Source organism: Mustela putorius, unplaced genomic scaffold (genome assembly GCF_011764305.1).
Source record: "Mustela putorius furo isolate JIRA1106 unplaced genomic scaffold, ASM1176430v1.1 tig00003869_pilon_pilon_pilon, whole genome shotgun sequence".
NCBI classification, from domain to species: Eukaryota; Metazoa; Chordata; class Mammalia; order Carnivora; family Mustelidae; genus Mustela; species Mustela putorius.
This window is the reverse complement of record NW_025422021.1, coordinates 32,871,211-32,898,388: the sequence shown is the minus strand read 5'-3', so window position 1 is coordinate 32,898,388 and position 27,178 is coordinate 32,871,211. Positions and strand designations below refer to the sequence as shown.

General features: G+C 49.9%; 1 protein-coding gene across 1 annotated transcript; it reads left to right on the top strand.

Moving 5' to 3' along the window:
• The first annotated feature begins 4,900 nt into the window (after positions 1-4,900).
• On the top strand, positions 4,901-25,801 carry ASB1 (ankyrin repeat and SOCS box containing 1). The gene is made up of 5 exons (XM_004743729.3): positions 4,901-5,262; positions 8,612-8,753; positions 11,012-11,314; positions 18,499-18,884; positions 20,116-25,801. Exons 1-5 carry the CDS (start codon positions 5,214-5,216, stop codon positions 20,241-20,243), a joined length of 1,008 nt encoding a protein of 335 aa, XP_004743786.1. The 5' UTR covers positions 4,901-5,213; the 3' UTR covers positions 20,244-25,801.
• Positions 25,802-27,178: the final 1,377 nt, after the last annotated feature.

The following is a 27,178-nucleotide window of genomic DNA, read 5'->3' as shown; positions in this document are numbered from 1 at the left end:
CGCTCAGAGGGGCTGATGCTCAGAGAAGGCCAAGGGGCATGGGCAGAGGAGAGACTGGTGAGCTGTGAGAGGGAGAGCAGGAGGGTCTGGGTGCCAAAGAGAGAGCGAGCCATCGGGACAGGGCCAGACCAAGGCTCAGGGAGATGGTGAGAGGCAGAGATGGACGGACAGAGTGACAGGGGGGTCAGAGGAAAGGCAGAGACTGAATCGTCCAAAGTTAGTTGCAGCAATGTGTGTCCATCACCCCCTGCAATCCTGGAGGTGACACTGACGGTCCTGACTGAAAGGTGGGCAGGCTCCCTGCACCCCTTGAGCTGCAGAACTGAGGGACTTCTCTAACCACTGAAGTGTAGTGGCTCCCACCTGGCTCTCTCCCTCTCTTGGACACTTGCCTGGGAAGCCAGCTGCCACGTTGCGAGGAACCCCAGCTTGCAGGGAGGCCACATGTGGTGCCCTGACTGACTGCCTCAGCCTGTGGGCCAGCCCCCGAACTCAGCTGTCCTGAGGCAAAGACAAGCCTTTCCTGCTGGGCCCCGTCCATATTCCCTGGGAGAGGACACGTGATCACTGTCCTTGGAAGCTGCTGAGTTCTTGTTCACCAGTCATCGATGAGGAGAGACAGGGAGCAGTAGACACAGAGAGAAAGACACGGTGCCTCAGAGGCAGGCGGAGTCAGAGACAGAGAGACACATGAGCAGGGTGAAAGAGACAGTGCAAGAGTCAAGAGAAGCTTCTGGGTCCAGGGCAGTCTGTCTTTCTGTCCCTGAACCAAACTGAAGACTTTTTATTTAAAGATTTAAAAAAAAATTATTTTCAGAGAGAGGAAGCAAGGGAGAGAACAAGCAGGGGAGCCTCAGAGGCAGAGGGAGAGGGAGAAGCAGACTCCCCCTGAGCAGGGAGCCCGATGCGGGGCTCGATCCCATGACCCAGAGATCATGACTTGAGCCGAAGGCAGACACTTCACCAACTGAGCCCCCCAGGTGCCCCTGAAGACTCTTTTCGACTGAAACCAGCTTCTGTGGGTCTGGCCTCACAGGAACAAATGTAACCTTCACATGCCTGATGCCGCTGGGAGGTGGGTGTTTCTTCATCTCTAGGCCCCCTCTTGGCTGGTGCAGGGGCAGGGGGTCACCCTGGGTCTCCTCGGAGTCAGCATCCTTTCCTTCTCTTCTCCCTGCACACAGCAGACAGTGTGCCCCTTTCCAAACCTGATACCATCATTGCGCCCTGACGACTTCCCTGCGACATGGGGATGGGTTCTGTCAGTCTCTCCTCCGTGGTCCGGAGCCTCTAACCCTGGGCTCCGACGCTTCCTGTCTCTTTGTGGTGAACTTCACACCCTTCTCTGACTCCATGCCCCCCAGTCCCGCTCACAGCCCTGGCTCAGCCAGTGGTCTGTGATTCTGGTTCCATGCCTGGGTAAATGCGTTTCTTGTGGCTGCCCCCAAAGTTACCGTGCACTTGGCTTAAACACAGAAATGTATTCTCGCACACTTTAGGGGACAGAGGTCTGGGACTGATCGAGGTGTGTGCCCTGCTAGATTCTGCACGTCCTTCCAGTCTCTTTCTGGTCCTGATAGCCGCTGGCTCCCCTAGCTGGGGCCTCATCCTCCAGTCTCTGCCTCACGTGGCTTCTCCTTGGGTGTCTCAGTCTCAAATCATGCCTTTCTCTTATCAGCACACCTGTCTTTGGATTTAGGGCCTGAGTCCAGGGTTCCTGAGATCATTACATTATAATTACATCTGCAATACCCCTTTCCCAGGGGCACCTGGGTGGCTCAGTCATTGGGTGTCTGCCTTCAGCTCGGGTCATGGTCCTGGGGTCCCGGGATCAAGCCCTCCTCCTGAACAGGGAGCCTGCTTCTCCCTCTCCCTCTCCTACTGCTTGTGTTCCCTCTCTTGCTGTCTCTCTCTCTGTCAAATATATAAAATCTTAAAAAAAAAAAAAAAAAAAGACCCCTTGGGTGCTTGGGTGGCTCAGTGGGTTAAAGCCTCTGCCTTTGGTTCAGGTCATGATCCTAGGGTCCTGGGATTGAGCCCCACATCGGTCTCTCTGCTCAGTGGGGAGCCTGCTTCCTCCTCTCTCTCTCTGCTTACTTGTGATCTCTATCAAATAAATAAATAAATACAATCTTTAAAAAAAAAAAAAAGACCACTTTCCCAACAAGATCACGCTCACAGGTTTCAGGTGTTAGGGGGTGGACTTGTCCTCCTGGGGAGCCACCATACCTGCTGCTGCCTTGGGCCATGGGTTCTGTGGGCAGGGTCCGGGTGGGCTCACGCCTGCCCGAGGGTCCAGGCACAGCGCCTGGACAAGGCACCCTGTCAGTTCTGGCCAATAAATGGCTTTATCCATCTGTTCAATAACAAGTCCTGCGAGAGAGTCAAAGTACCCATCCGACCAGAGGCAGCTTTCGAGGAATGCACGGGTCTGCTGGCAGAGATAGTGTCAGCCTTGCGGGACTGTAAGCCCAGGTGGGGAGAGATAGACGTGGCCATGTGCAGGCGGAGGCTGGCAGAGAGCCCAGGCGTCAGCTGCCCAGTGGGTGGGGCGGGGAGGCATCTGGGGAACCGGAGGGACATGGCCCCCTGGGCTGCTGATGTGGGGACAGGAGGACCTGCTGTGGGCAGACCCTGGGTTCTGGATGTGTCTTGGGAGCTGTAGGAGGGAGGATGTTGGAGCGTGTGTACGAATGGCCCCACGTGTCCAGCTAAGGAACCTGTGGGACTTCTGAGGATTGCTTAGGAATTGTCAGCCAGTGGCTCAGCAGGAAAAATTAACTTGGTGGGGAGGGAGGGAGGCAGTGGGAGGCAGGCTGGTGGGGAGCAATCTGAGGGGTGGGAGGAGGGTTCCCAACCCACACTGGTTTTAAAACTAGGAGTCCTTTGTTCGGGAACCTGCTGAGTCTGGGGCAAAGCCGTAAAGTTGGTGTCCCGGGAGCAGGTGAGTCGTTCCCTAAGAGTTTGCCGCTTCTGCTGTGAGTGACTACCTGCCCCTACAACTCAGGCATAAGGGCTGAGATTTCCACACCGGGGACTCTCCCCCTCCCTGTGGTGGGGGCACAGCAGATCCTTAACACGGGTGTTGAAAGGAAAGACTAGTGGGTGTCTGTGTGTTTCGGGCACAGCACCAGGCTCATGGAGGAGGGTTAGTGCCACGTCCAGTATAGACAGCGTTGGTCCCCGTTGGCAGGCATTTTGGAGGAGAATGGGAGACTGTGCATACAAGTGGGGCCTCTGATCTTTCTCACGAAGAAACAGGGTTCTGAGGGCAACCTCAGGGCCAGGGCTCGGCACAGAGTGATGGCTCTGCTCAGGCCATGTACCCCTGAGTGCAAAGGCACTGATGCCTGCCGGGTAGCCGGGGAAGCCAGCACAGCAGAAGCCAGTGGGACAGGGGCTCCCAGGCCACACCCCAGACCAGCTGTGTCAGGACCTCCACAGTAGGGGTGGGGCAGGGCCAAGCTTGCTAGCTTGCTTGCTTCCTTCATTTATTTATTTTTCAATTGTTGTAAGATACACATAATAAACTTTACTCCTTTAACCTTTTTATTATTTATAATTTTAACCTTTTAAAAGTGTACAGTTAAGTACCTCCACACTGTTGTACATTGGTCAATCACCTGAACTTTATCATTTTCTCAGACTGAACCTCTGTGTCCTTTAAACAGCTCCCCGTTCTCCCCTTCCCCAGCCTGGGGCACCCACGCTATTTTCTGTCTCTATGAATTTGACTCATCCAGGTGATGCATATAAGTCGCATCATCCAGTATTTGTCCTTTTGTGACAGGCTTATTTCACTTAGCATGATGTCCTTAAGGTTCATCCATGTTGTAGGTGTCAGAATATTCTTACTTTTATTTTTTAAGATTTTATTTATTTGAGAGAGAGAGAGCATGAGAGCACAAGCAGGCAGAGGGCAGAGTGAGAGGCACACTCACTCACAGACTCCCCACTGAGCAGGGAGGCCAACGAGGGGCTCCATCCCAGGACCCTGAGATCACGACCCCAGCTGAAGTCAGACACTTAAGGGACTGAGCCACCCGATGCCCATTCCGTTTGAAGGCTGAGTATCATTCCACGATGGCCAGACCACACTGTTTACTGATGGCCAGACCACACTGTTTACTGACTGCACCGCTGACGAACGCTTGGCTTGTTTTCATGCTGGGGTGTTTTGGAAGCTCCAGGGTGTTCCCAGTGGCAGCTGTGGTGGAGGGCCGGTGGGCTGGGCACGCCCCTGGCTCCCTGCCCTGTGGGAGACAGAGGGCGTCACCCCCAAGCCTCTGACAGGGGAGCTCTCTGCCCTTATCGAGTGTGAACGCATTGCAGAAAGCCCTCCTCCCGCACCAAACACCCTCGCAGGGCCGGCCAGCTCTGCAGCCAAGGGAATCGAGCTCAAGAATGCAAACTCTATACACATCGTTTGACAACGCTTAAGCGCGAGAGTGCAGGAAGATGCATTCCTTTGTTCCCTAATTTACTCAATAAATGCTTAGTGTGAGGCACTGGGCAATATTTAATAGACAAGCCCCGCCCCCCCATCATGGAAGGGATTCAGGGAACGCACTCCTCTCTCAGCACGTAGATACATGCTCACCGCAGCGACGCCCAGCCCGCACAACCTGCTGCGGTGACTAGGGCTGGACGTCCGGCACCTTCGCATCCACGCGCTCGCGAGCCTGCTCCAGCCCACAGAGGAGCGCGGGGATCACCTGAACCGCGAAATGCGACCGGCGTGGGATGCGGTCCTGTTCCAAACCACCGCGCTACCCGCCCGCAGCCCCGCCCTCAGCCCCGCCCACAACCGCGAGGGCCACGCCTCCCTTTCGAGGGCGGGGACGGGTCCGGACAGCCAGAGCTCATCGGGATGAGTTAGGCTCCGCCCCCCAGGTGAGCGTGTTTTCCCAGACTCCTTCACTCCCGCAGAGAAACCACCGCGCTGCCGGCGCGCGACCCCGACACGGCGCGCCTTCCGACAGCGCGCGCCCCGCCTCGCCGAGTCTCACGTTCCGACTGGAGCCCGGAGGCGGAGGCGCTGGCTCCCTTCGCCAAGCCCCGTAGGCCCTTGAGGGAGGGGCGCGCCCCTCGGAAGCCGCGCCCCTGAGGCGGCCCACCTTCCCGCGGCGCCGGAAGTGGTCGCTGCGGCTCTGCTTCCGGTCTGCGGGGCGCTCTCGGGCTAGGGCTCCGGACTGGGCGAGTCCGGGGCACCCATGGCGGAGGGCGGCGGGCCCCACGGGCGGGCCGGGCCGGGGCCCGCAGGTAATGTGCGTGCAGCCGCCGGGCCGCGGGGTGGGGCGGGGCGGCAGAGGACAGGGCCAGCGCCCTGGCCGAGGGGCCCCGGTGGCTGCGCCCGGGCCGGGGCCGTGCCTTCCCGTCCCCGGAGGGCCAGACCCACGGAGCAGCGCCCTGCCGCCGGGGTCGGGTCAGCGCAGCACGCCGGACGGGGCGGCCCGGCTGCTGCGTGTGCCCGCTCCTCGGCCTCGCGGTGACATCGTCGCGCTGGGAACTTGCTTTCTAACTGCCGGTCTGTGAACCGGTGGGAATGTGATAGGACCCTAAGAACAGGACACGGGTCGTCATCCAGCTCTGAGCGCAGGGGTCTGGGAAGCCCCCGCCCGAGGCCGGTTCCTCAGGACGGCAGGTGTCTTTTCTCCGCGCCGCCACCCACGGCTTGATGGGCTGCTATCGCAAACGCACAGGCAAGGGACAGCGATAACAGCGCTCTCAGCGAGCTGTCCGTGACACAGCATGTCCAGGGGCCCGTGGCCCACCAGCAGAGCCGGCAGCTGGAAATGCTCACGCTCACCACTCAGAAGAGCCATCAGACGCAGGGTTTTCACCCTGAGACCCAACTACTAAGCAGATGTGAAGTTGCAGGCCAAGCGTGTTCTTTGCTGTGTTCAGGGGAGGTTCCTTCTTAACCTGTGGTGGGATTTCCTCTGTGCTCGTTGCTGAATTGGCCCTGTGTACCAAATGCTTTTCTGTGCTCTGGACCTCACACGTTCCTCTGGGTGTTTGCATAGCTACCCCTCCAAGGAGTTGACAGTTGGGGACTTGGCGCTTTTCATCCCTCCATCCGTGCTTTCAGCAGTCCTTCCTTGGGGAACTGCTATGGACCAGACCTTGCCCGGGGTGGAGACACCCCAGTGAACAAGGGCAGTTCAGACAAAGCCCCTTCTCTCCTAGAATTTGGTTGATACTTTGAATCAGGACTTTAGTGTCTGGGATGTCATTTGAACGTGAGAGAGAGATGGTGAGAGAGAGGTGGAACGAGAGGAGGATGGATGACGGCTTCCCAGTACAGAGGGGAGTCGTGTGGAACACAGGCTGCTCTGGCCAGTATGCAGTACCTCTCCTGTCTGAGCAGTACTGTTTCGTTATTTACAGTGTTGCAGGCCTAGGAATGGAGGGGCACAGATTTCCAGGTAAGGTCTGAGTCCTATGTGAAGTAATCGCGTTGACATCGGAGATGCTGATCAGAGAAATGCTAACTCGAAGTGTCCTTGGATCTGGAGCTGGGTGTAGAGGAAACTGCCTAGCTGGGCCAGGGAGTGGGTTGAAAAGAGGCCAGCAGAGGGGAGGCCCAGAGAAAAACTTAACAAACGTCTGTGGTTCCCACTTAACCTGTCCATCTGGCGCTACACTTCCTCAATCTTACTCACCCCTGCTTTGAGCCTTTTCACTCAGGCGGGTGAAACTGTAGGATAACTGCTGTGGAGGAGAGCAACTAACTGAAGGAAGATCAGGGTGGAGGCTGCCTTGAGGGTTTCCTTGAGGCTGCCTGCTAATCGGCTGCAGGCGTGGATGTGGGATCAGCTCAAGTAACCTGTGTGTGTGTGTACACCTGCCAGTGTTCTGTTGAGTCCTGAAGGGCAAGGAAGTCTTCTCATCACCCCTCTTATACAGCGGTCAGTCCTTGTCTGCAGTAGGTATTTCAGAGATTTGATGTGAATGTAAAAGCAACTTCATCATCGGGAGGAGTCCCAGTGGAGGGGTGTGCTTTCCACTGGTGCCTGGTCACAGGCTGGGAGTTCGTGGTCACACTCTTTCCTTAAGCCCCTGTCTGTAACGATATCCGCAGAACTCTTGATTTCTGGGCTCCAGTGTGAGGGGAAGAACTCGATAATTTGTAAACAGGGATCTGATTTTACAGATCTGTTGACCACTTATTTTTCATAGCTCTGGAGGCTGGAAAGTCCCAAGACCTAGGCCCAGCATGTTCTTTGTCTGCCAGGGGCCTGCTTCCTGGAGGCAGTGTTCTTACTTTGTCCTGCCCTGTGGAGGGTGTGTGGAGCTCTCTGGGGTCTCTCTTATATGGACGCTAATCCCATTCACAAAGGCTCTTCTCTCATGATCTGTGCAATCACTTACCACAGTCACTACCTCTTAATACCATCACTTTGGGGAGTTTCAGCATATTTTAGGGGAGACAAACATTCAGTCTATAGCAACTACTCTTTCTTTCCTCAGATTTTGATACCCATTTATCTTTATACTAACGTCTTTTTTGGGCAACTGATTCTGTTTTATTTTTTATTCTGAAAAGAGATAATATGTTCTGTTAATGGGTTGGGTCTTTTTTTTCTCATATGTACTAAAAAACGTGATTTTTTCAGTCATGTTTCCACATAAACTTTTTTTTTTAAAGTGAGCTCCACACCCAGCATGGAGCCCAAAGTGGGGCTTGGGCTCAGGACCCTGACATCAAGACCTGAGCTGAGATCAAGAGTCAGATGCTTAACTGACTGAGCCACCCAGGTGCCCTTCCAGATAGACTTTTATAATATTTTTGTCACATCTCACATAAAAACCCCGAAGAGATTTGTTAAATCACTTAATTTATTTCTTATCATTTAAAATTTTTCTAGCATTGACTCACCCTGTCCAAGCACATGGTACGGTTGACTCTATAATCTTTACTGTTTTCCAGTTGTAGAGTCTTCATTATGTGAAGCTGGCTTTCTGTTCATATGCATATATTTTAACATTTTCCTTACTGAGGTGTAACTTACATTCAGTACAGTACACCCATCTTAGGTTACGGTCTCATGAGTTGCGCATGGCGACTCCTGTGGGGTCATGGCCCAGTTTGGCTCACTGTAGTCATTCATGTTACAAGCAGCAGCATTTGTGTGCCTGTTGAATTTGCCAGATGCAAGTGTCTTCTTGTAATACAGGCGATGATTATTTGTTTCCCCCCAATATCAAGACATTGTTACATTCTTGAGATAAACAGAGTAATATTGTGGTGGGTTTTTGGTATGTATTTTAAATTGCACCTTGCTATTTTATGTAGGATCTTCTGTATTCTTCAGTAGGATTGACTCCTTGCCTCCTGTCCCAATCACGTTTTAAAAATCATCGCCCTTGTCAGGTGTGGTGTCAGGAATGTGCTTGTTTCACTAAGGGAGACATTTTGTATTTTTCTCAGCTCTGGGCATTTCTGGAGGATGGGAATGGTTTATTCTGGAACGTTTGAGCTTAGTTAGTTAGACCTGCAGTCTGAAGACCAAGGGCTCAAGGTAGAGGGCACCCCCCCCCAACCCCTGTCCCATTTGGTGTCAGCATGGTTTCCCTTAGCTGACAGGAGCCCCTCTCTTCAGTGCAGGTCCTAATTTGAAGGAGTGGCTGAGGGAGCAGTTTTGTGACCATCCGCTGGAGCACTGTGAGGACACGAGACTCCATGATGCAGCCTACGTGGGGGACCTCCAGACCCTCAGGAGCCTGCTGCAGGAGGAGAGCTACCGGAGGTGAGCATCGCTGTCCTGGGGTGGGCCCTCTGGAAGCTGAGGGGTGTGATCCGTGAGGGCACTGTGTCTCCCTGGTGAGCAGGTAAAGACGGTTGGAGGAGGAGATGGAGGGAGAATGGTCAGACTACTAGGAGATAGCCAGTGGTGAGGATAGGGATACCTGAATTCGAATCCAGCTCGGTCATTTACCTTGGTATTTTCTGGAAACTTCTGGCCCTCTCTGATGTCAGCTTTCTTGCTATTAGTCATGATGGCAGCACTGTTACTCTCTTCAAGAGTGGTCCTGCGTCCTTCCAAGTCTCCTGTGGCTCTTTACCCTAAGCTGTATACATGAGTTCCCCTAACTTTGTTGTTTTCATATGCTTATCCCGCTGTGGGTGCAGACTTCCTGATGTACCCTCCTCTGGTGTCTCTGGTCCCCAGGTGTCTGCCCTCCCCAGGCCTGGTGCTCAGCTTCAGACCAGCTGTCTCATCACCCAGGAATATGCAGTATGCTCACCTTCTTCTTCCCCGTGTCTGTAGTGCCCGGCCTGCTGCCTGCCAGAGCCCACCTGCTCCTCCCTGCTCCTCCACACTGGCTCAGGCTCTTCCTTAACAGCAGCGGGTGTTGGTACTCCTTTTTTCCCGCCAGGGACCCCTGGCAGAGCACAGAGTCTGCCTTCCCTCTGGGTGTTCTCTGATTGCTTTGTGGGTTGGAGATTGGAGCCCTAGCTAGATTAGCAGCTGACCTGCCACCCAAAACTCCTTCCTGCTTTGTGTTTCTTTTCCCTTCGGGGTTAAGTTGGTAGTGAATTGATGGAAGAAATGTCTGCGTGTCAATACTGAAATTAATGCTGCTTTCTGTAAATAGCTCTCAAGGGAGGTATTCCTAACAATTCAAGAATAGGTTTCTTTCTTTCTTTTTTCTTTTTTTTCTTTTTTTAACTTCTGATGCCCTAGCATTATTTCATTAGAATAGATATCAGTATTTTTTTTTAAAAAAAGCTCTAAATATCCAGAAAGAAATCATCATACAAAGGTGGCAGATGGATTCCACATGAATAGTTAATGCAGATGACTCAAGCCCAAAGGAAGCCTTAAGTTTGCAGATGCAACAGTACAATAAAAACAGTAGAATAAAATAGAGTTCAACTAGGTATTTTCATATTGCTTTTCCAAGTACTTTTTTTTCCTTTCTTCTTACATTTGGCTTTAGTAAATCTGTTTCTTGCTGATGGATTTTTGTTGCTCTGTACTGTGACCATGAGTACTTTGGTCTTCTGGGCTAGTGGGAGCCAGGGCTCAGCTGAAGGAGGAGCCCCTGACCCACTGTGTGTCATTTTGTGTCACTCTGCTGTGAGCTGGATGGCCAGGCTTGTTCACAGCTGCCCTAGGAGCTTGAAGTGAACTGTGTCTCAGTCGGTGACATGGTGGGTCAGTGGGCTTCATGGCCGTGGCATTCCTTGACAGGGAGTCCCAGTCTGATGGTCACTTTTTTTTTTTTTTTTAAAGATTTTATTTATCAGAGGGAGAGAGGGGGAGAGAGCGAGCACAGGCAGACAGAATGGCAGGCAGAGGCAGAGGGAGAAGCAGGCTCCCTGCTGAGCAAGGAGCCCGATGTGGGACTCGATCCCAGGATGCTGGGATCATGACCTGAGCCGAAGGCAGCTGCTTAACCAACTGAGCCACCCAGGCGTCCCTGATGGTCACTTTTGATGAGGGCTGAGCATAGCCTATTCTCTTCAGCTGATATTGGCTGGGAGTGGAGCGCTGCATGACCTTAGCAGTTCCCACAGGCTGGCATTTGTGCTATGCCACAGGTAGGGGGATCGCAGGGGTCACCCGGTCCCAGTGAGGGTGCCAAGGCCAACCTTAGGCCACCACAGTGAGTGGTTGGTGAGAAAGGGCCTCGGGACCCTGGCAGATTGCCAGCGACTAGTTGCCGTTCATCCTGCGCTGCCTCCCTGGGCAGACCCTTCCATCCTTTGTGGAGCTGGAGTTGGGAGGTCTGAGGTCTTAGCTCTGAGACTATCAGTCTGCCTATGCCTCAGGGTCCTCCGCTGTGGAATGGGCTCTGCAGTTCTGCTCTGCCCCATGCATGGAGCCAGCGTTTCATAAAACAGCACATGCAGAGGCATTTTTGAAGCACCGTGGTGTCTGTCTGAAGAGGTTGCCCTCCTGCACTCTGTTCCCGGCATGGACCAGTCTGCAAGGAAGCAGAGCTGTGTGTGGGGTTCCCAGCTGCCCCCACAGCCTGGCTCCCCTGTGCTCTTTCTCAGCCGCATCAACGAGAAGTCTGTCTGGTGCTGTGGCTGGCTCCCCTGCACGCCGCTAAGAATAGCGGCCACCGCAGGCCACGGCAACTGTGTGGACTTCCTGATCCGGAAAGGGGCCGAGGTGGATCTCGTGGACGTGAAAGGACAGACTGCCCTGTACGTGGCTGTGGTGAACGGACACCTGGAGAGTGCTCAGATCCTCCTGGAAGCTGGCGCTGACCCCAACGGCAGCCGGCACCACCGCAGCACCCCCGTGTACCATGCCTCACGTGTGGGCCGGGCCGACCTTCTGCAGGCCCTCATCAGGTCAGTGCTGTGGACACCCACCCACCATCGCCTGGCTCGGGCCCTTGTGGAGGACGTGGCCCCTCCCATGGCGGCCAGCTCTTTCCCTGTTGTCTATATTTACCCCCCTCTCTCTGGAAAGTTAGATGTGTTGGAAGAATTGTCTATTAGTCTTTTTAAAAATCAATCAATTAGTTAATTAATTAATTAGACAGAGATCACAAGTAGGCAGAGAGACAGGGGGGAAGCAGGCTCCCTGCTGAGCAGAGAGCCCGATGCGGGGCTCGATCCTAGGACTCTGAGATCATGACCTGAGCCGAAGGCAGAGGCATTAACCCACTGAACCACCCAGGCGCCCCATCTGTTAGTCCTTTTAAAGAGCTACTTCTTCGCTGTCAGTTCTCTTCTTTTTCTGCTTACTAATTTCTAGTTTATTTTTTCCCATTTTCCTTAATTTTACTTAATTTTTCTCCTTTTTCAGTTGAATGATGGATGGATTATTCATTACTCTTCTCAGAGTGTCCACTTTCAAGGTTATTATTTCTTTCACCTGTAGCTTTGTTCTTACTTGCTAAACTTTTCCCCCATATTTAAGTTAGGTATTATTGAAGTTGATTTCCTTTTTGTTCTTGTTGTTATGGAGGAGAAAAACTTAATGCACATTTTTATGAACTACTTTTGTCGTGCTCAGGTAATGTGGAACAAATAATTTGCATTTTGGGGCTTCTTTTGAGTTTTTAATTTTTCTTTCTTTTTTTTTTTTTTTTTTTACTGTCACACATGTTGTGGATGCTTGTAACAAAGCATGTGACCACGGGTATTTATTTGCAGCAGGCAGTGTGGTAGCCTCAGTCACCTTACTTGTGGTCCCTCTCTTTTTTCCCATTTTTAGCCATCAGCTCTGTCCCAAGTTCAGAGAAGTCTGTTAGTCTCTAATTGCTGTTGTGATTTGTCATTTCCCCCTTTTATTTCTAGTGTTTTTTGCTTCCTATGTTTTGATGCTAAAAGTTGTTTCCTTTGGTTATGCTCACTATCAAACCAAAAGGGAACTGTAGGTCTCATTGAAGGCTCATTTACATGTTCTGTCACATTCAGTTTTTAATCTTCGTGGGCTTAAGTACTTTGGGTGCTCACCTTTCTTATTTGACCGTATAGGATTCTTTGTTTTTTAAGTACAGTTAACCTAATTGCCACAGCTGATGTTAGGTCTATGTCTCTCTCTTGGTTTCTAAGCTGTTCTTTATTTTGTATCTTTGTTCCATGATCTGTATTTGTTTGCTTTCCCTTTCTGTTATTTTAGATGGTTTATGGTCTTATTTTAGTTGTACCAGTCCTTACATTTTTAAAGAATTTGAACCAGATTACATTTTTATTTTCCGTGTCTCCAATGACTTTTTTCTACCTAAGATGCTTTTTTCTCATGCTTTGCTCTGGAGGCATTTCTTGTGGTTGGACAGAGTACAGTTTAGGTAGACAATTTTCAGTGTGGAAAGGATTGGGTGAGGGTCCTGTTGTTACAGGCGGCAGTGGGCGTGGTTCTGAGGAGCAAGAGACCTGGCATCCCCTTGCCTAGGTCTGTGTGTCGTTTTTGAATTAGGTACTGAGGATATACTTTACATTAAAGTTTTTTTATTTTTATTTTTTAAATGACTGTGGGATTGGCTTTTGGCAAGACAAATGAGGGTATTATGATATTTCCCTGCTCTTTAAAAATTTTTAGCCTGATCATCTAAGCCACCTTAGTCCCATATCTTTGCATCTTAGAGAATGTAAGTCATTAATTTGGAAATATTTTTGAATAGGATCAGTCAATGAAATTTCATGTTGGTTCCAGAAATCCTTGTAAGGCCTTTCAGTCAGTTCATGATGCACAACTGCTTTGGATTAACTGCAGGCTTGACTTTGAGAAGTGCGTGTACAGATGCCCTATTTGAGAAAGTGTTACCATTACGAAGACATTGCATTCCCTCATGGAGCTAGGACGTTACTATTATAATGAGGTAGCGAGAACACATGTCAGAAAGGTTTCTCTTTTTTAAATTACCAGGTAACTGACTTAGTGACTGTTGGAAAATGAGAGAGATATGGTTGAGTTACTGAGCAAATACTACAATCTAAATCTGATGTCAGCAGCTGCCTTCCTAGGTCATTGTTCTTACACGCAGGGTTCTCTGCTGTCATGCCGTGATTTGCTGTTTCTCTGCAAGTGAATTCCATTTTGTTACTTGTAAATTCCCTTGATAAATGTTGCTGGTGTTTTTTAAAAAAAGGTAAAGGAGTGATGTTTCTGTATGTGCAAAATTTATATTGATTCACTGAGTTGTCCCAGTGGTTCCTTGCCAAAGATATTAAAAACAGAAGGGGAATTTTGGAAAACAGTCAGGATTAAAATTAACTGGATCCTATCCAGCGTATTTTTATGAGTGGATGAAGGGCTGTCTTTCCCATAGCCCAGCTAATACCAGATTGTCATATTGCCCAAAATTACAAACATTTTGGAAGACCTATCCCTAACAGGAGAAGGAAAAAAAAAATCACTGCTTAAACTTTAGTTCTCTTTTTCTTTATTGGTTGAATGTGTGAAGTGAAATGGAAGTTCTGCTTGGTTTGGTGTGTGGTGTGGAGCGTTTTTCCTGTCCCTGCTGGAGTGTCTAGGAGGCTGGGTGAGGTTTACGTTTGTGGTGTCTGACGGTGGCTTCAGTGGGGAAAGGATGGTCCTGGGAACACATTGGTCTGTGTGCCCCTCCCTTCTCCTCCTTAGGCCTGCGCTGCCTGCAAGCAGGCATGTGGTTTTCAAGGAGAAGTTCCTTTGTACACTCCAAATGTGTTGAAGAGACAGGCCAGAGAATAGGACTGCTGGCTGGCCATTTAAAGCATGGCCTGGAAAATAGGGCTGTTTCCTGTGCTGTAGGCACCTGCCTGCCTGCCCGTCTTCTCTGCTTCTCCATGCTGGCATTTCCTAATTCCATGAAACACGAGCCGATGAAACCTGGGTGGCATTGGAGGGCTGTCTGGCATGATGGAAGCTCAGGGAAGTAGGTACCGCCGTCTGTCTAGTGGTGACTCAGAGGGGAGCCCGTAATGCGTGCCTGGCGGGGCTCTCCCAGGAGCAAGGCTGCGCTCTTTACGTCCTCTCCGGTTGCACAGGGTTGTCCTTGGGCCCGTCACTGCTGATGTCAGTGTGATCTTTTGATTAAGGTGGTGTCTGTTGGGTTTCTCCACTGTAAAGCTACTCTTTTTCCCCTCTGTAATTATTTAATTCGTATTTTGTGGCAAGGGATCATGCAACACATATATATCGTATTTCTCATCAGATTTTTAATTTATTTGTGTTAGACTTACAGTTTTATTTTCCAGGGAGTTATAATCCCATAGTAGTTTACTTATTTTGATGCTCAGATTGTCTCGGATTTGGCTGCACAGAGTCTTTAAACTGGAGCCTAGCTCTGTCCTTAGGACATGTCCCCTGCAGCCTTTGATTAGTTTCTTACTTTCTCTTGTAACAACATAGTCTAGGCTCATCTAGTACTGTGCCTGTCTTAGCCCTGGAATGAGTCATTTCTTCAAAGCATCTTGGTTTCTTTTTAGTGGAGAGTGGTGCTTAGAGGCCAAGATCTGGGTACCGATAGTGTTTTTTGGTTATGGGATGTTGCTCTTTTCAGTCCCTCCAACTGGGCAGAGCTAAGGTTACATGTACGTTTCTGTCTGTATTTCTGTATCTATGTACATTGACAGTTGAGTTCACCCTGATACTTCTAATCTAATCTGGTATATCCTACTTCTCCGTTTCTGACTTTATTATTTGCTTTTCCAGCAGAGACCTGGTTCCCCTTCGCCTTAACACATTTATTTATTTTGCCAATCCTGATCTGTAACCAGTCTGATGTTGCTGCCGCCTCTCACATATGACTCCTCACCCGACGTGGGCTCTCACGCCCTATGCCAGGCAGCATTTTTAACAAGCACACTCTCGACTTTGCAAGGACTCTGATACCCTGAGCCAGGCCACCCTCCGTGCTTGAGTCCATGGCCTCTGCTTAGATGAAAGGGACCGAGGTTGGTAATTTGCACTTGGGCTGGAGAACTCCAAACTCCCTATAGTAAGTCATATACTTAGACTCCCTTGAGGGCAGGGACAAGGGCAGGTCCCTTGTGGGAACCCGAAGCCCCTGCCTTTTTAGAGTCATTCTGAAGAATGAGGTTGGCAGGTCAGGCTGCTCCTGCACCTGTCCCCTAAGAGATGATTTCCTCACGTCTGAGCAGGGATCATTGCGGGGACAGCTGAGCATGAGGCCGGTGAGCTATGCTTCCTATCTCAGGGCCTTCCAGGGGACTCTGCTGCTGGGTCTGGCGGTTTAATACACCCAGAAAAAGGAGACCCCCAGCAGTCAGGACTGCATGGCACCATCTGGATACACAGTTGGGGCTAAAGTGGTTTTCTTTTTCTTTTAGTTTTTGGGGATTGCCTTTTATTTAATTTGTTTTATGACTTATTTATGTGGTTCCAAAGTCAAGTCTGTAAAACAACATATATTAAAAGAGGTCTAGCTTCTGTGTCAGTCTCCTTCAGCTTCCCTATAGATGACCATTTTTAAGCTTTCATAGTTGATCCCTCCATTGTTGAAAAAATAAGCATAACGTGCATATGTCTAGGTGTGTTATCAGATACACGAATTTATTGTAACCACTTTCTCTCCGATAAACAGTAGCATAGTACACATTTTGACTGTTCTGCCTAAGTGTGTTCTGAGGTCATTCTGGAGTAGTGGTGACACTCCTTACACCTTTTCATGGGGGTTCAGTGCTGCTTTATGTGGATGGGCCACGGTTTGTTCACCCAGTCTCCTCTTGAGGGACCTGTGGGTTGTTTCTTGCCTTCAGCTCTTACATAAAACATTTTAATGAATTGCTGCGTGCGTGCATCTTTCTGGAATTTTGCAGATGCAACTTGGGAAGAGATTCCAAGGGTGTGATTAGTGGATCAGAGGGTACATGGATATGTAGTTTTCCCAGTTCTTGCCAAATTTAGTGGGTCCTAGTGGGATTGTTCCAGTGCTAGTGGGATTTTTCCATTTTGTATCATCCCCAGAACTGAATGAGACTTCTTGTTTCTTTAAAGCTTCGTTAATAAAATTTTGATTTTCCCCAGTGTGATAGGTGAGAAGTAGTATCTCAGGGTAGTTTTTTTTTTTTTAATTAAAAAAGTAAAATGTTACATTAGTTTCAGGTGTAAAGGTGGTTTTAATTTGCGTTTGTGTTATGATGAGGCTGAGTATCTTTTCAGATGACTGAGAGATGCTTGCCGCTGTCAGCGTCTCTAGCTCATTTTCCTGTAGAGCAGTTGAGCTTTTGCTTTTTTTTTTTTTTTAAAGATTTACTTACTTATATGAGAGAGAGAGCCTGAGCAAGCAGAGGGGAGGCACAGAGGGAGAGGAGAGTCTTAGGCAGACTGGGTGCATAGCATAGTGCCCAGGTTGGGGCTCAATCACAGGATCATGACCCTTGGATCACAACCCTGAGGTCATAACTGGAGCTGAAACCAGGAGTCAGATGCTTAACTGACTGTGCCACCCCGGCCCGCCCCCACCCCCATCATTCCCTTTTGTTGGCTCTCTCTGTGATAAGGCTATTAATCCCTTGTAACATCCCCCCCAACTTTTCCACTTACTGCTTTACTTTGCTTCTGCTGCTATTTGCCATGCACAGGTTTTTCTTTGTTTAATTTTCATGTTAAAAAGCTTTGCTTTTACATCTTTTCTTCTTCCATCTTCCAAATGAACTTTATCATCAGCTTCTGGAATTGCAGAGATGTTACTTTTGCTTATATTTATAATCAAATTATTTAGCTCCAAGAATGGGATTTTCACTTATACAATGAACTTCAGGAAAATTGAGCTCGTACGAGTGTTGAGCCCTCCTCTCCAAGGCAGTGGTGGGGGTCCTCATTTCCGAGTTCCACTTGTTTGAGTATTTTTTAACTTCCCTTATGCAAATTTTGGATTTGTACTGTTAAGTTTATGCTTAGATCTCTCATTCGAAAATTCATTTTGCTTTCATAAGTAAGGTGTTTTCCATTTTGTATTTGAACTTATTTTTGTATGTATGAAGGCTATTGGTTTTGTAACTTTACTAAAGTATTTAATAAATTCATTGCTTATTGTATTTTCATTAATTATTCAGGGCTTTCCAGACATAGTCATGTTCTCTGTAAATAGGGAAAGCTTTTTTTTCTTTCTTTATGATCTTCATCAGCTAATTGCTTTCTCTTGTCGGATTGCACTAATACCCTTACTTAAAATTTAGGGGTGCCTGAGTGGCTCGGTTGGTTGGTTGTCTGACTCTTGATTTCGGCTCAGGTCATGATCCTCCGGGTCTTGAGATCAAGCTGTGCACTTTCTCTCTCTCAAGTAAATAAATAAATCTTTAAAATGCCTGAATAAGAATGGGCTGGAGAGTGGGTGTAGATGGCTCGCCCCAGCCCATAGGAGAGCCACCCCTTGCCCTATTAGGTGAGACACCAACATCTGGGTTTTATCTTGTGAAGGAAATGTCTATCACTTCTTATTTTATTGAGTACTTATAAATCTGCGTTAGTGTTGGGTTTTGTCCCATGCCGCGTTTTTTTCCATCTATAAGGGTAATCGTGATTTTCCCCTTAGTTCTGTGAATATGATGGACAGGGTTCTTAGAATTTCTAATATTGGAACCACCCTTGCATTCTTGGAATAACCTGCATGAAGTTGTGGTTCATACTTTGGATTTGCTTTGCCAACATGTTATTGAAGGTGGGTAGGTTGATACTCGTAAGTGAAAATAGTTGGTAGGTGTTTTTGTTTTTTTTGTTTTGTTTTGTTTTTTTTAATGGTGTGGCTTTTGTCAGATTTTGGGATTGTTCTGCCAATTTCACAAGATGAATTTGGAAATTTTCCTTTTTTATCCTTTGTTTTGAAGTAGTTTGACTAGCCATAAGATTGTCCGCTCTTCAGAGGCTCTGAAGAGTTCCCTGATGAGTGTTTGTGTGAGAGGGTTCCGAGTTGTTTGGAATGGTCTCAGCTCTGCAAGTCAGGAGGCCACTGTGATCGGTGGTGTCTCCTGAGTGGTGTCCTGGTGCTCACAGAGGTCAGGCCTGTCTCCAGTGCTGTGGGGGTCTGGTGGCTTTGGTCGTTCCACCACAAGGTCTCACTGTCCCTGTGTCTCCCCTGTAGGTATGGGGCTGACGTCGACGTCAACCACCACCTGACTCCTGACATCCGGCCCCCTTTCTCCCGGCGCCTCACCTCCCTGGTGGTCTGCCCCTTGTATATCAGCGCGGCCTACCACAACCTCCAGTGCTTCAAGCTGCTTCTCCAGGCGGGGGCGAACCCTGACTTCAACTGCAATGGTCCCGTCAACACGCAGGGCTTCTACCGGGGCTCCCCCGGGTGTGTCATGGATGCTGTCCTGCGTCATGGCTGTGAGGCAGCCTTCGTGAGCCTGCTTGTTGAATTTGGAGCCAACCTGAACCTGGTGAAGTGGGAATCCTTGGGCCCAGAGTCAAGAGGCAGAAGGAAGGTGGACCCCGAGGCGTTGCAGGTCTTTAAAGAGGCCAGAAGTAAGTGGCCTGAGTTCTCTTCTGACTTGTGTGGGTCAGTTGAATGAATCGAACTATAGTGATTAAAAAAAACCTCTTCCAACAAAGCACTTAGAATGTGCAGTTAGGGCTAGGCCGTTTCCAGAATACTTCCAGAGTGGTCTTTTCAAATTCCTAGACACCAAGAATCGATACAAAGAAATATATAAAAGTACACGTTGGAAGTTTCTGGAATTATAGTCTCTTTACCTCTCTGCTCTGCTTCTTGACCCCAAAGCCCTTCACTTTCGCATGGTTTTTAAACGGTTTCCTGACAACAGGTGGTAGGCCCTTCCTCCTCTAGGGGTCCTCATTCCCTTTCTTCAGTTCCACTCAAATTACCATTACATTTATTGTGTGATACCTCTGGTTTTTGTTAGAATAAACTCCATAGCTTGCTTATTTATGAAGAAAGATTTTGCTAATGAATTAATCAATCGATGGCCAGGTTGTTTGCAGTTGATCTGGACTGGGTCTTCTTGTCCAAGGCCCTCTCTGGGGCTCAGAGGTGGACCTTGTGTGCCTCCAGCTGGCTGCTGTGGGCTGTCTGTGACCTGCCTGCACACAGCCTCCTCCTTGTCTGGGTCTCGAGGGCATCTGAGTTGAAAACCTTTCCCTAACCCTTGCCTCTCACAGAACTTGAGTTTATTGTGTTTTTGTTGTTGGAGCTTCCTAAGCCAGTCATTAAGACACGTTCACGTTGAGCCTCCCCCAAAGGGGCTGGTTAATGGTCACTTGGAGTCCTGCTGAGAGAAGCTGCTGGTGTCATGCCTGCTTCACAAGGCAGAGGCCCGGCTGGGCTCTTCTGACCCAGAGCAGAATTGTCAGCCTGTTCTCCTCATAGACTGCTCGGCGTGTCTCTTCTGGATCCCCCTGGAGTTTCCGGGACTGACAAGAGCAGAGGCTGACGGGAGGTGAGGGTCCGTCATTCACACCTGCCAGGGCCTTCAGTGGTCAGCTCTTATTTCTGTCTAGGAACTTAAACCCAGTCAAGGTGGCGCCATCTTGGTGAGCAGGTGCCCCAGGTGAAGATTGCACTCCTTCTACAGAAGGGAGGAGCAGGCGACAAGACCTTCCTCCCCAGGCACCGCTCTCTCCACTGTGAAATTGGGAAGTTGGCCGCGGGCATTCAGTGTGGTTCTGTCTGTCCATCTCAGCGAGCCTTTGGTTAACCTCCCTCCCTCTGTCTCCTTTTCTTCCCATGGCATTTCAGGTGTCCCCAGGACCTTGCTGAGTCTGTGCCGTGTGGCCGTGAGAAGAGCTCTTGGCAAATACCGACTCCATCTGATTCCCTCGCTGCCTCTGCCAGACCCCATAAAAAAGTTCCTGCTTTATGAGTAGAATTCAAGCGTGGCGGTTGCTTGCAGTGAGGAGGAAGGTGATCTGCAGTGAAAGTTGACACCGATTCTTGCCCCTGTGAACCACATCCTGTCTGTGCTGCTGACGGAATCCCATTTGGCTGTTGGTGAAACAGAAGTGGCCTTTTTCTCGTGGATTGTAATTCCATCTCAGGTGCTCGGGGCATTGGACAGTCCTGGGGTCATTGTCAGCTGAAAAGTCCATACAAAACTTCATTTTGTCCTTCCTCAGTATCTCTGTTTTGGATTCTCATGGTAGCATATTCACAAAGTGGGCCTTGTGGTGTGTGTATGTACGGGCTGAGTTGGCCTGCTCATGGCTCCAGCGGGGAGGACACCTAGCACTTTCCAGAACTGTGCTTCTGTTTATATTTTTACTTCTCAAGTTCATTGTTTGATTAAAGCCTTCTAATACCTAAATGAAAAGAGAGTTTTGGTAAAAAAAAAAAAAAAAAGAAAAAAGAAAAAAAAAGGTAGAGTACAGAAATGCAGTTCATGAACTTGCTAGTCTGTTTTCCCTGCTCCTGGGGGTGACCTGTGGTATTTGTCTACACTCAGCTCTTCCCTACCACTCCCTGTGTTCTCTCGTGGCAGTGTCGTCTCTTAACTGCCTTCCTCCCAGGGTGGCTTCTGGGCTGCATGGACCAGCTGTGGTAGCTCAGTCGGTGCCTGCATCTGGCTGGAGTCTAAGTGGAGGACTTCCCGCAGCGCTGCACCTCTTCTTGTACCTACCTGTGCCTCGCATCACGCCAGCAGGTCTCGTGAACTCTTTGCCCTTTCTCTTGGAAGAGCTTCCAGACACGAATTGATTTTAGGAGGCCTGCACCGAGGAACTAGCCAGTCAGATGACTGCCTGCATTAGGACCAAGGACGCTCCCACAGCATTCACTGCCAGTTCTAACCGAAGGAGACACCTGCGGCGCTGCCTTCTGGTCCTTGCACGCTCCCCGACGGGGGACTCGCGTGTCCTCGGGATGGCTCCAGGCTTTCTGTTGCTTGGTGTCCAGTGGACAAAACATCTAGCGCGCGGTTGATTGCTCTTTGCCTTACTGGACCTCATGTCTTGGCAGTTGCTCCTAGAACCTGAGCATGGGGGCAGCAGCCAGGTCAGAATTCTTCCCCCGGCCTGCTAGGGGTGCTGGGGGTGAGACAAGCAGAGTTCTCATCCCCGAGTCTGTGGCTGTGGGCAGGGCTCACCCACGCCCAGGCTGTGCGGCTCAGTACGTGGCTGCGTCCGCAGAGGTAGGCCATTGGCTGCCTCTTCAGAGCTCCCCAGGTGATGCTGTTTCCTGGGAAACCACCCCTGGTGACCATTGGATGGAATCGTGGTGATTGTAACCTTCAGAAGTGTTTAGGAATAGGCAGATTTCAAATCTGTGCCAAGGTTTTCTGTCATAAGAGCTATCTAATTTGTAATGATTGAATTAAGGATACAGGTTTACTTAATTACTAACAGCCATGTAGGTTTTAGCCACGGAGACAAGTGGTGTCTGTCACTGTCTAATGCAGCTTGAGGATAGGATTCTAAACCCTACCTTGTGTGTCTTGGATGGCTTGGCCAGAAGGCCAGGCTGTGACCTGCAGGTGCATGCATGAGGTCTGAGGGGAGAAGAGGCCCTGAATGATTCAGAGGGTAGGCACAATCACCGGAGGTGCTGTGGGGCTACAGTGACCCTGTCACAAGCTGTGGCCGTACCGAAGTGCGGCATGGCTGGCTGAGCCTGATGTTGGGCTTGTGTGCTGCTGCTGAAGGACTGGGCCCCTGGCTGCCGGGGCTTGTGCAGAGCGGGGGGCTGGTCAGAGTGAGGCCGTAAGCTGCGGGCTGTGGGTGCTGATGAGGGTTCTTGGGGTCAGAGTCAAGTGCTGCCAGGGCTTCAGCTGAGAAGGGACTCAGGGTGTTTTTTGTGGCAGTCTGGGTAGGGCTGAGACCACGCTTAGGCTGTGGCAGGAGCTGTGGGGAGGTAGGGCTCACTGGATATAGGGAAGCTGGAGCTGCCCAGGGGTAGACTGGGCCACTGGCGGGGGCTTCCTGTCCCTGGAGGTGGGGAAGCAGTGGTTGGTCACCTTTTCGGTAGGGCTGAGAGAGGAGTTTTAGAGTGGGTGGTAAGTTGACCTTCCCTTTCAGCTCTTCCAACTCTGGGCCTCCCTGGTTCGGCCCCTTTGGCTCAGGTTCTCTCCTGATGGGCCGTTGTTACAGATGCATGGCACACCTGCCCCACTGGGTGCTTTCTGCAGAGGTATGTTAGGATGGGGCCTCCCCACTCCTGCCCCGGGTGGGAGGGTGCCTCTGTCCCTGGACCTTCTGGAAAGCCACGCCTGGGAATGGTGCCACTGCAGAAGTCGCACACTTGTAGGCACGGCCTTTGGGCTGCGGGAGGTGAGGGCCCGGCGCAGGGTGGTATGGGGTCTGCTGCTGGATGAAGCAGTTGCCGGGCTTTGTTCTGGGGATTGAACCATTTTCCTGGGGTCTTTCTGAAAGGAACGGACTGAGTTGATTCTCGTAGTTGGGTCTCCCAACTGGCCAGGAGGTAGTATGAGGCAGGAGAGGCTGCCAGGGAGTAGGGGCGCTCCTGCTCGGCCCCTTGAATGTGCTGTGCTCTGGGCCAGTTTGTATGGGCCCGGGGCCTCCACCCTTCCTGTGCAGAGTTCAGGTCTGGTCATTGGTTCAGCCAGACTTGGCCGATGCTTTCAGAATCCTGAGAACCATGAGGTTCAGCCTATAGTTTGAAACTTCATTGCTGCCAAACATGAATCTGAAAACAGTATAGATAGCTGATTAAGGCTATTCCTACTTGTTTGAGTGACACTTTACTAAAGCCCCCTTTCCTTTCCTTGCCCAGGATTGGATACTAAAGAGGAAAGAGTAACTCTGTCAGAACACTTTAGGAAATTGTGTTTCTGAGGCATGGGGCCCGAAAGTCCCTTGTAGCAGGGAAACATGGTGGTACTTGAGGAGGCCTCTGCCCACCGGGCCCCAGAGCTCTCCCTGGGGAAGGCACGACGGACTCCTGGGAGTGAGCTGGACAGCCAGGAGTGTCCTGACTGTTCCCACTCAGGGGAGACCTCCTGGGCATTGAACAGCGTCCTGTTGTGGGCCTGACCAGCTGTGGACATATGGCAGGGACTGGGGTCAGGGGCAGTGTCGATGGCCTCTGAGAATTCCTCTTTGGCATCCTGGGTGCCGGTATTGAGTCTGTTTCCCAGACCCATCCAGGCCTTTTTGTATTACTTATGTTATTTACATATTTATTTATTTATGTCCTGCCATGTTCCTGAAGAGGGTTTAAGGCAGTGATGCTGGGTTTTTGATGTTCTGTTTTAATATTTGGTAAGTTGCTGCCGGCAGGTACTTGTTAGGTGAGTTTAAAAAGAGGATAATTAGCAGTTTTTTGTTGCTGACTCTGTTTCTGTTTTCAGGCTTAAGGGCCATCCTTTCTTCTTTTTTTCTTTTTCTCTGAATCAGTTTTTTAAATCAAGTGTTCATGCAGCAGTAGAAGGGGAAGAACATGCAGCAAGTGAGGTCAGAGCTGAGGAAACTCAGACTTAGAGAGAAGGGCTTTCCCATGCTTTTCCGCAGCCCTCTGGCTGCGCGTGCCCGTGGGACCTGTGCGAAGGCGCTCTGTTCTCAGCGGTCCCTGTGGCTGTAAACTTCTGGTGTGACTCTGGTCCTTCCTCTCAGTGGGGTTGCATTGGAGGTGGTGATGGTGCTGGAAGAGCCTGTGACCTTTGGGACCTCATGGGGCAATGACAGTCATGGGGGCCGACAGCATCGGCCCCTGGCACAGAGGCTCCTTTTAGGTTCATAAGGATAAGGACATGTATTAAGTAACTGACAGTCAAGTTTATTCAACCTGAAGATTTATATTTTATTCTGAGATAATGTCCTTCCTAATTTGGGTGATAAAATTACTTTTATGTAACGAAGGTGCTAATAGAGGGCAATATTTTTATTTTTTAAAATGCTCTTGGTTGGAAGATAAAATGTTGGCTGTTCTCTGTCAAGCCCCAGAAGTTCTTAAGGTCGCCTGTCATTGGAGTCGCAGGGTCAGGGAACCCCAGTCTAGCTGCAGAGTGCACTGTGTGTGGTGTTGGCATGTGTGAGCTTACCTTCTGGCGGCAACAGAGCCTCCCCACAGTTCCCTGGGGTGACGGGCCTCTAGCTGTTCCAGAATCCAGGAGAAACACACCCCAGAAGTGTTATGTGGCCTTCTCAGTGAGGGCTGCCTTCACCTTAGGCTTTGGGGGGCAGCAGGCCTCTGAGCGCCCATGGCTCCTTGGCAGGTCGGGGATGGCACTTGCAGTGGGTCTTCTGGAACTGAGGCTTCCGCCCCTTCAGCCTCCCGCCAGGCACTTGGTGAATAGTCCTCTGGATTCTGCCCCAACTTAGAAGTGCCTCATTTGGCCATGTGACCTCTTTATCCCTGGCTTACCTGTTAACTCCCCACCCCGCCCAGCCCCTCAGAACCTGACCCCTCAGTGTGGAATAAAATAACTGTTGTCACTCATGAGTGGTTAGTGGGACTATGTCCCGAGAGAATTCCACGGGAAGGACATGCAGATTTTGGAGTGTGGTGGTATAAAGAACACATACTATACATTCTAGGCAGACAGATGCAGAGCTGAGGCAGGGAGAAGACTTAGGTGGCCTTAACATAGGATTGCGCAGTGTCTGGAATGCATGGGCATCCTTTTTTTTTCAGTTGCTTTGATTTTGGATCTCTAGCAGGTAATGTACGAATGTACATCAGTGCAGTGTGAGTGTGGCGTTTGTGAATGTGGGGAGTCCCGGCTTGCTGCTCTGCCCTGCAGCATTTGCACAGCTCCCGGGCCTTGTTTGGTGGTGAGCACAAGAGTGTGACCTGCAGTGGGCCTGTGCGCCTGCCGACAGGCTGGCGGGAATGTTCCTGGTAGCTCCTGTTTGTCCTTCCTGCTCTGGGAATGAAGGTGTGTTTGCCCTCAGCAACTGGGGCCACGACTGTTCTCACACTTGTGCCTGGTTAAGCATTTCCAGAAGTTTGACGGGTCTCTTTGAGATGTTATTGTAACTTTAATAAATGCTTTATTACCCTTTCATTCAATGCCCCCCCCCACGCCTTAATTTTTTTGGACTGCTTATCTCAATGGGTAGAAATTGGACTTGTGAAATCTTTGAAAACACGTTTCAGCCAAGTGACTGGCTGTCTGGAAAGATGTGGAGAGAGGAACTTTTTGAACTGCTTGGAGGCATCTTAGTGTTCTAGAGAGGCACCCAGAATGTGTCACAGATAGAAACTTCCAGCCAAGCCTGTTTTACTTGGTGGGGTTTCCAGTTTGAAGAGGATGTGCCTGTAAAGTGTGTGAAATCCATGGCTTTCAAACAAGGTGAATTGTCCCTACAGTGCTCTGCAGCGGGGAGGAGGTGGAGAAGTGTGGGCAGAACCATTGTTTCTGGGCCTCTGTTACATGTGATGTGTTCTGACAGCAGGAGGGGGAGGTGTGAAGCTTTGGAATGAACCCAGGAGGGAAGGAACTAAATAAAGACATTTACTCCTGTTTCAGCAATACTAGCATGTTTTCTTTATCTGTTGTTTCAGATATCTTCTTCATTCTTCACACCCTGATCCCCCCACCCCCACCCCGCCCTGGATGCACACACACATCTCCTGCTCTGCTGGAAAGGTGACCTCACGTTCTGTCTCAAATTTGTGTGGTAGAGATGGGTGCTTTCTTTCACTGTCCAGTGTTCATCTGTGATAACAGCCCCCAGTTTTAGCTGGACATTTAAAGTCCCAGTATATTCTTCATTTCCCAGCCTTCTGTGCAGTAGGTGTGGCCATTTGCCATAACTCCTTTCTGAAATCCCATTGAAATGAGAGCGGGATTTTACTTTTCAAAAAATGTAGAAATATACTGAGATGATGGAATAGCAACAAAATTTAGGAACAAACCTCTCAAGAAAACAGATGAATGAATGATGACTGACCTAGATGCATCTGAGAAAGCCACCTTGTCCAAAGAACTGAGTGTCTGAGAATCTGATTTCACTGCAAAGCTCCTGAAGGCTCTGGAATGGGCAGGGGAGCTCAGGTACCTTCGAAGTGGGTGAAAGTGGGAGGATGGGCTGAGAGCCAGTTAAGACTTGGTCCTGACCCAGCTGGGCAGCTGTAGCTGCCCCAACCCAGTGAAAGATAAAGGAGGCTCATCACAGTCAGTCTTCCGTATGTCTCTTTTTGTCCTCTTCAGGTGGGAATCGGGCTTGTACCCTGCCGCAGGATTAGACCAGAAAGAGGCTTCCTGGGGAATATCACTAGCCTAAGGTGCAGAACCAGAAAAAAATGGAGTGCCTTATGTCGGATGAAAGGTAGACCATTGGTGCTGGTGTTGAAGGCCTTTCTCAGTCAGCAGAGGACACCGGCTAGTTCCCAAATGCTGGGTCTGTCACTCTACCTCTGGACTTCTTGTTCCCTGACTCAGCTACCCTTATCCAAATAAGAACACCGCTAGGCAACCAATCAGCTGAAAAAGCAAAGTAATTTTCATATTTGTCCCATTAAAGCCGCTTAGCCTGTGAGCAACTCGGAGCTCATTGCTTTTGTAGCCTTGAGTTACCTGGTTTTCAGGCTTAAAGCCTTGCACGAGACTAATCTCGGTTTTGTTTTATTCAGTATGCAGTTTGGTTTTTGACAGAGGAACACCTAGATGCCAGTACGGAATGTGGCCACATGCTCACATGTTGTACAGTAGATGCCAACAAATCAAGAGAATTCTGAGAACAAAGGCCAGGGTTTCCAGATCACAAGAGCCAGTGTACTGCTGATAATAACAGGAGACGACTTGCTCTCACCTATCACTGGAGAGAAAAGATCCTACAACTTGTGGCTAGAATGAACAGGACGTGTACAAAATACCGGGGACAAGAGTAGCCCTGGAGTCCTCAGA